Genomic DNA, 8211 nt, shown 5'->3' on the forward strand with positions numbered 1-8211 from the left:
TTCCAAACAAGTGTCACTTAGGCCTCTCCTAGTTTCACAGACACAAACACGCAAAACACTAAACAAAAAAAACATTTAACTTGCAGTATTTAATATGAATCCAGTTTGAACTAATACAATAATTAAAATACTAATAGATAATAATCGTCTTTATTGTACTACAACCTACACTCTACAAACTTGGTATGAAAGACAGTATAAATAAAACACTAACATTATTTAAAAAAACATTGCTGGCTTAATTTACCAGTGGATTTGTTTCAACTTTTTATTCTTTTTTTTAACTGTACAGAATATGCTTTAGAAAAAAGACAACGTTGGGACATTTGTACAAGGAGGGATGTGACAGTCTTTTAAAAAGTGAACCCATTGGGTGCATTCAGACCTGAGCTTAACCAGTAAACCAATTAAAAGCTTTCATTGCGTTCATTAGAAGTTCTGTAGTTCAGCGGGAGAGACAAAGTTGTTTCTGAAGAGTTTATGGGCCATGAGCTGTCCTCCAAATATCATCATCACCAGGCCTGCACCTGCAGAGAGAGAGAGGGATTTAATGATTAAGACAAAGAGATCAAATCAAGGAAGGTTTAGCTGTCCTTAAAAAAGCCTGAACCTAAGAGGGATGTGAGAGGTAGGGCCGCATAGCGTGTCACGATATTGGTCAATATAAAATAAGATGGATTGGTTTAATCTTGTGTGAATTCTGAGTATTTAAGTATTTAATTCAGAACATTAGTGCAAAATAATAATAATAGATTTTTTGACATGTTGTATAGTGAGTATGTTGTTATTATCAATTCAGTAATTTTTTATCTTGTTATCACTTGATTTCCTTGAGATAAGATTGCATTTAAAGGGAATAAACGATCATATTAGGATAATTATATCATCTGCCCTATTGTGGGAAGTGAGATTTTGTGAGTCTAGGAAAAGGCGAAAGTAATATCTTGGCAGAGATAAAAAGAGGGTGGAGACACTTTGAGGGGTAGCGAGAAGAAGAAAGTAGAAAACTTACCCAGAGCTATCCACCAGTGCTCAGCTGAAGGGAAGTCGGACATCACTGCAGAAACATGAAAATGGTGTATTTGATGTAAACACAACAACAACAACAACAACAACAACAACAACAACAACACCTATACATAAAACACAATGCATATTTACACTTAACTTTTTTTCTATGAAAAGTGTAGAGAAGAGACTGCAAGTTTAGGATGTTTGGGCTTTTCTTCAGGGCCTAATCTTTCGAGTGTGTCTAATGTTTTTTGTCAGAAATGCATGATTGTCCTTTAAAATTCTCAAAACACAAAAAGGAAATGCCTGTGTGTATGTGTGTGTGTGTGTGTGTTAGTGCCTATGTCCAAAACCACTATACTCAATTACATAATCAGGCCTCCAATCCTATCAGCTGTTCCGTTCCATTGATCCTGTTTGTGTGTGTGTGTGTGTGTGTGTGTGTGTGTGTGTTTACCTGCCACAGTCATCGCGATGTGCAGCAGTGTGACAGTTATGGCGTAATCCCAAACCCACTCCTCGACTATCCAGGCGAATATCAGCCCTCCCAACACGTAGGTCACTTCTGTGGAAATCACACCAACTGGAGGGAGGAGAGAAAACCACCAACGACCAGTTTGATGATCATCTTTACTTATGGAAAAGTACCATTACTGACTTTTTAAATACTGCTTTAAAAGTGTAACTTAAGTAAAAAATGCATACCCATTAAACAAATAACTTGAATGAAAAAATGTAAAAGTAGTCCTGAGTAATATAAAATATGGACGTGATAATCCTGATTATACTATTGGATTATTTGCATTGATACATTAATGTGTTAGCAGCTTCCCCATGTTGTTGCTGGTGGAGGTGAAGCTTGAATCTATAACAGTGCTTCATATTTTTTAAGCTGTTCACATATGAAAAACCTAAATCTGCAAATTAACCAGTAAATAAAACGTTAACATTGATATAGTGTATTGCGAAAAGTGCATTAGTTGCCTCTGAAGAGATGTGGAGTATAAACCAGGAGATCAGATGGTTGCATTCAAAGCTCTCAACATGTAAACAACTTAAAAACCTAAAAAAGAGACCCAGAAGCAAAAATGCTTTTATATTCCTATCCTAAATTATTATCATCAAATAAATCAGATAATTAATATGAAATAAAGAAAAATAATAAGGAGAAGATGGGGGAAAGAAATGGAGGTTTTTCTTGTTAGCTTCGGGAGAAACGCAAAAAATATCACAGTAAATATCTCCAAATGTAAAGCGGTTTAGGTTTGAAATAACTAATACAAGGGTTCATGTTTCTCTTGGTATTGTCTGATTCTTAACTTGTTTATTTGAAGCAAAAACTACTCACCGAGGTATTTGGGGTTCTGCCATGACGGTTGTGTGGTGTAGTCGAATGGAGCCAACAAGCTGTTGATCTCATGAACCCTGGAGACGCGGCAGAACATCACACACAGTCAAACAGTCAATGTGCACTTCGGGTTTGCGGTTCTTATTCTTTTTTTTGTTGCACGATAACTTTATTTTGGGAGCAAAGTGTGGAGGCTCGTGCAGCACTCGTGTTTACCTGAGCAGTCCGATGCAGAGGCTGACCACCGTGTAGTAGAGAGAGTAGAAGCACACCATGCACATCAACAGGTTCTGAAGGACCACCTGAGGAGACAAGGAGATATTTATGAATAAAGATCTGAGGTTTTAAATTAACGTAAACATGGCCAGGTCTCATCTTTAATTTCATTTAATGATATTTAATAATGCTTAATCTACTGTAAACTGTATGTTCCTGATGCCGTATTAACATAGTACATTACCATAGTACATTAACATAGCACATTAACATAGTACATTAACATAGTACATTAACATAGTACATTACAATGAGTGGATGAAATTCAATGATTTTTTTCGGGTTTTTGAAATGTCTTCCGTTGCCCATCTGGGTGTTTTTGCTTCAAATAAACAAGTTAAGAATAAGACAATACCAAGAGAAACATAAGCCCTTGTATTAGTTATTTCAATCGGACTAAACCGCTCTACATTTGGAGATATTTACTGTGATATTTATTGCGTGTCTCCCGAAGCTAACAAGAAAATCCCCCATCTTCTCCTTATTCTTTTTCTTTATTTCATATCAATTATCTGATTAATTTGATTATAATAATTTAGGATAGAAATATATTAGCATTGTTACTTCTATATACCTTTTCAGTCTTTCTGTGTTGTATATTATATAGAATAATATTGTATTGCAATAATTGACTGAATAAAAATACACAAAAACAACAAATTTCATAAACGATTACATGCGGCCTTCACAGGAAGTGGATTCGTCGACTCCCTCAGGAGGAAAAATAAAAGGGCCTCTTCACAGCTGACGCTTCAGGCTTGTCCAACACAGATGTAACGGATTATATTAATAATGGGCTGCGTTCCAGTGAGCAGGGCCCTCTATGTTGGCTTACTGGAACGCGTTAATGAAATGTAATCATCATTAATCTCATTAGTTAGACCTGTTCTATTCCTGCCGCGCCAAGTCAAACATCAGCTGTGATATACACTCTCTAATCAAAGGGAATAAGTCCAAATCTGTTGAGCCAAATGACTGATCTAGGCTTCTATCAGTCATTTAAAAATAAACTATCTGCTAACAATTTTGTAAGACTTATTTGATCAGTCTTTAAATGTCAGAAAGTTGTATAATAGGCCTAATTAGAATTTCCGAAAGTCCAATTCGATGGATTTATATTGTCCAAAATAAGTCAAAATCTCAATGTAGAGCAGCACATCAGTCCACCGTGTTGGGTCAGACTGAAATGTATCTCATAAACCATCGAAAGACATTCATGGTCCCCAGAGGGGTATTTTGGTTTTATGCATTTCTGGACTCCCCCACATTCATTTTCCAAACATACATTGTTTTTTGCTTTATTGTCAATCTAAAATGAGCAGTACTGAGAAGTAGAAGGGCAGCATTCTAAAAGTATTGAGACAATTCATATCTCTATCTTGAGGATGCAGTATTTTTTTTAACTGACCTACATTTCATCGTATCGTGGCCCCCCTGAACCACGTGAACCCTGCTCAGACTGCCGGGAGGATGTCGGTTTGTCTGCAGGCAGTAAAGTAGCTTAGCTCAAATACTTAAGGGAAAGACTCGCCTGCTTTGTCTGTCATCCCCGAACTAGAACACTTTTAGAAAAAGAACTCCTAAAAACCATCTTTGAGGCTTTAAAATAAGTTTTGATTGAGTTTTGGTTGATTACTCTGAAGTACGCTTGTAAAGGGTAAACACACGTCTAATTGTGGCATGAGGACATGAAGCTTATAAATGTTGATTATGACGATTCAAATATACACATCTAATTTAAGGGAACAGGCGATAAACTCGATTATAAGTAATTTGCTCGAGACGTGTTGTAAACACCTCGCTGTGCCTCCTTAATCTCCTCCGTAATAGCTAACTCATCATAACGGCGTCCTTACCAAGGTGTCACTGGGCGTCGTCTTGAGGGAGAAAGGTCCATGGCGTTTTATGAGTGTGAATCCAAAACAACGACAGCAGTAGTCCAACAACATGAATGGCTGCTGGTCTACATGAGAGAATGTGGGCTACATGTGTTTGTGTGTGAGAGAGCATGATGAGGAAGAGGAGGAGGAGGAGGGAGGATGGGATTAGGAGAAATGGGATTACTACTCAGAATAGTACTAAGAGTAAATCCCATAAGGGATAACGGTGAACATACTCTAGTAGGACGGAGTTTGTTCTGAGGCGAAATACTTCAGGAAGTGCTACAGACACATATTTTTATTTGGGTTATTTGTATTATTTCTTGAATTGTACCTGTGGGTACCTCCCTCTTCTCTCCATTATGTCATTCGGCTTATTCCGGTGTTTTTTCCCTCCATTTTTAAGGAAATTGTCATCTGCCTTTTTATTACTTACCAAAATATTACAGCCAAAATGACTCATTGCTAACTGAGAACATGAAAATGAATCTCCAAATTAATTATGAATGTTAATGATATTTAGTTGAAACCTTATTAACCGTAACACTGAAAACATACATCAATTTAACTTAAACTTATTTTGAAGTTTCTTTAAAAAAATATTTTTAAGAATATAAGAAATCTGCAACAAAAGATCAAGAGCATTTCCACTTATTTATCTCATTTAGTTTTACTTTACTTATTTATTTTATTGTATATATTTACTGCACATATTATTTCATTTAATTTAATTTATTTATTTAGTCCCTCCCCTGTAATCCTCCTTTTTGAGTGCCTGTGTAAAGGTATATGCATGTAGGAAGGTGTATACTGGTGTGTGAGTATATGTGTGGATGTGTAGACGGTTATATGTAGATGCATACATGTGTATACGTCGGTGTAGATGTGCACGTATGCAAGGGTTTGCATTTATCCTCACTATAGCTAAATTATTAATTGTAATTTGTTTATGTTAATAAAAATGTCAAGGATTGTTTGGTTGGGTTGAAAATGCAAAAAAATATTCAAAAAATAAATAAATAAATAAAAACATCAAGAGAGACACGATTACAAACACTAGGTGGTAGCAAATAGCTTCACAGGCGGAGAGGTGATAACAGCCACATGCACAGCCCTGACAGCAGCAGGTAGGATGCTTCCCCATGCACCATCCATTCCTATGGATCACTCGTGCTCCATGTTTTATTTAACTTTGACATCTTCAATGAAAACAGAGAAGAGAATCTGTCCATCCATCATCCGCTCACGAGAAGACGGAAGAGAAAGAAAAGAGGGCGAAACAAGAAACAACGTGGTGATGGAGGAATGACGAAAGCTCAACTTATTTTCCTTCAGAAATAGTGAAAAGAAACTCTATTCAACTCTTCAGCGTCACAGGCTGCGTACATCTGTGCGTGTGTGTGTGTGTGTGTGTGTGTGTGTGTGGTTAAAGCGTGTGCACGTGCCTATTTTGTGTGAGAGGCTGACTTGGCTGCCACGGTTACCTGCATCATTGTAGCCATAGTGATGAGTGATGAGGGGAGTGGGAGGAGAAGGATGTAGTGGAAGGTAGGCGTCATACCTATTCATCGCTTGTGTGTGTGTGTGTGTGTGTGTGTGTGTGTGTGTGTGTGTGTGTGTGTGTGTGTGTGTGTGTGTGTGTGTGTGTGTGTTTTATCTCTGGATTTTTTCTCTGACTCAAAAAAGCAATTTGCTTCTGACTTCATGTTGCATATAAAGTGACAGAGAGCAGAGGGGGAACAGCTATAGCCTAGTTACTGTGCCAAAAAAAAGAAGACATCCTGGTCTCTCTAAATTGCACATATTTACACACGATATCTTGTTTGTTTGATTCATATGGTAGGTATAAATTACATTTGACTATTTTACTCCAGGACATTACCGGTCCCGACTAAAGAATAGTCATGCACATAACAACCCGTAAAGTGTCGAGCTGTAGAGGTGCTATAGGGTGATGTTATAGGGTGCTTCCAGTCTTTATGCTAAGCTAAGCTAACTAGCCGCTGGCTCCCGCTTCATATGTACCGTAAAGGCGGGCGAGCGGTATCGATCTTTTCACGTGACTCTCCGCAAGAAAGCGAATAAGAATACTTCCCAAAACGTTGAAGTATTCCTTGAACAGAATGCTGTTTGCCCTTAAAGGTGCAGTGTAAAGGATTTGGCGCCATCTAGGGGCGAGGTGACAGATTGCAACCAAATGGCCATTTCTAAACGCCATCGTTTGATTTGTCCATTTTGGGCCACTGGAGAAATATGTCAGCCATCTCCGTGAAGAAGACAACATGCATATAAACAACACAATGATTCTTATTTTCAGGTGATTATACACTAAATAAAACATCTTGATATTATAATCCATTTCCCCGCTAAATGCTGCACGCTGTTACTTTAAGGCGTTGTTATTACCAGTATTATGAGTCAAAATGGGCCTGAGGTGATGTTCATAAAGCCTAAACATCCGGTGAGTGAGCTGAAAATGATCATTTAAAACACATTTTTATCTAAATCCTTTTATCGCTCCAACACAGCAGAAGCTCGGCCGTGGTGGAATAACAAGAAGAGTGCAACGCTTGAAGCTTAAAAGCATCGCAGATGGATTTATAGGCCCGTATGAATTATTGAGCCCAGACTAAACCTCAAACAACAAACAAACAGGACTATTTCAAGGAGGAAAAAAACAAATAACAGAATTCTGCCATCCTGTTTGTCATAATAACTCCAACATCGCAGTACATTTAGTTATCAGTGTGAGGCGCGTTAGCGGATGATGCGAGTATGACGAATGGGACCGAGAGACAGCGCTCCTGTGTCCGCGGGGAGTGTTTACGCCACACGAGTCGCTCTCGACAACCGGCGTCGTGTCCTCAGCTGAGAAATGAACACGCTGCCTCTCTCTGCTCATCTGTTTGTTTAACGCTTCGAAAATCAACGCGACACCGAGCGATAGATGCTCGTGAGAATTCGTTGACCTACATGTCAACATGTGTTTTGTCGGGGCAGAGAGGCTGCAACTACCATTCTGTGTGTGTGTGATACACAAACGCAGTTTGATGCATTGTAATTCTTTCAAAATATACAAAAACAGGCAACAACAGCAGTAGCTGAGGATGAGGTTTGAATGACAAGAGGGAGGAAGAAATAATGTTTAGTTTTTTTGGTAGTTGGGACTTTTAACACAAACTTCTTTTTTTGTTTTTCTCTCATGCTTTCACTGTTTTCTGATATTTTGAAGAAGAAAAGATGAGTCCATACCGCCCTTAACCATTCGTCTATATGTCCCGCCTTCTTCCAGCCAATTACCCAATCACAGAGCATTAAAAAAACAGTGCATGTCTCCTTTTAGGTTACATCAAGCCAATCATACTTTGATCTATTCAGGTATTATTTTTTCAAATGATAAAAATGCTCCAACTGACCACTATTATAATCTCCACCGCACACTTTTCTATTCCACTTCCTCCTCCCCCTTTCCTCTCCTCCTTCTCTTTCCACAAAAACCCTTTCCTCAGTCAGTTACATTTTCCCTTTAAATATTTAGAGTCCTGTCCACAGCTGCTTACAATAAGTATAACCCAAAAACATTTTCCAAATCCCAGAATCCCAAGTGGGCTTGTAAACGAGCAATGCAACCGTCAACAATGTGAGGCTTTGTTTTTCCTCTCCTTCTTCTGCCACACTCTCTCCACCTCTTCCTCC

General features: G+C 38.2%; 1 protein-coding gene across 1 annotated transcript; it reads right to left on the reverse strand.

Moving 5' to 3' along the window:
* Positions 1-70: 70 nt before the first annotated feature.
* tmem244 (transmembrane protein 244) lies at positions 71-4620 on the reverse strand. The gene is made up of 6 exons (XM_056428954.1): positions 4492-4620; positions 2576-2661; positions 2360-2436; positions 1469-1594; positions 1013-1057; positions 71-527 (listed from the first exon to the last, which is right to left on the reverse strand). The coding sequence occupies exons 1-6, from the start codon at positions 4582-4584 to the stop codon at positions 430-432; spliced, it is 525 nt and encodes a 174-aa protein (XP_056284929.1). The 5' UTR covers positions 4585-4620; the 3' UTR covers positions 71-429.
* Between the last annotated feature and the right edge of the window lie 3591 nt (positions 4621-8211).

This window comes from Pseudoliparis swirei, chromosome 12 (genome assembly GCF_029220125.1).
Source record: "Pseudoliparis swirei isolate HS2019 ecotype Mariana Trench chromosome 12, NWPU_hadal_v1, whole genome shotgun sequence".
Taxonomy (NCBI): Eukaryota; Metazoa; Chordata; class Actinopteri; order Perciformes; family Liparidae; genus Pseudoliparis; species Pseudoliparis swirei.

Coding starts and splice junctions, on each gene's coding strand:
- tmem244 (XM_056428954.1), bottom strand. CDS start 4,584: ATGTTGTTGGACTACTGCTGTCGTTGTTTTGGATTCACACTCATAAAA. Junction 2,437..2,575: donor CTCTGCATCGGACTGCTCAG/GTAAACACGAGT, acceptor CCGCGTCTCCAG/GGTTCATGAGATCAACAGCT. Junction 1,058..1,468: donor CATCGCGATGACTGTGGCAG/GTAAACACACAC, acceptor ATGTTTCTGCAG/TGATGTCCGACTTCCCTTCA.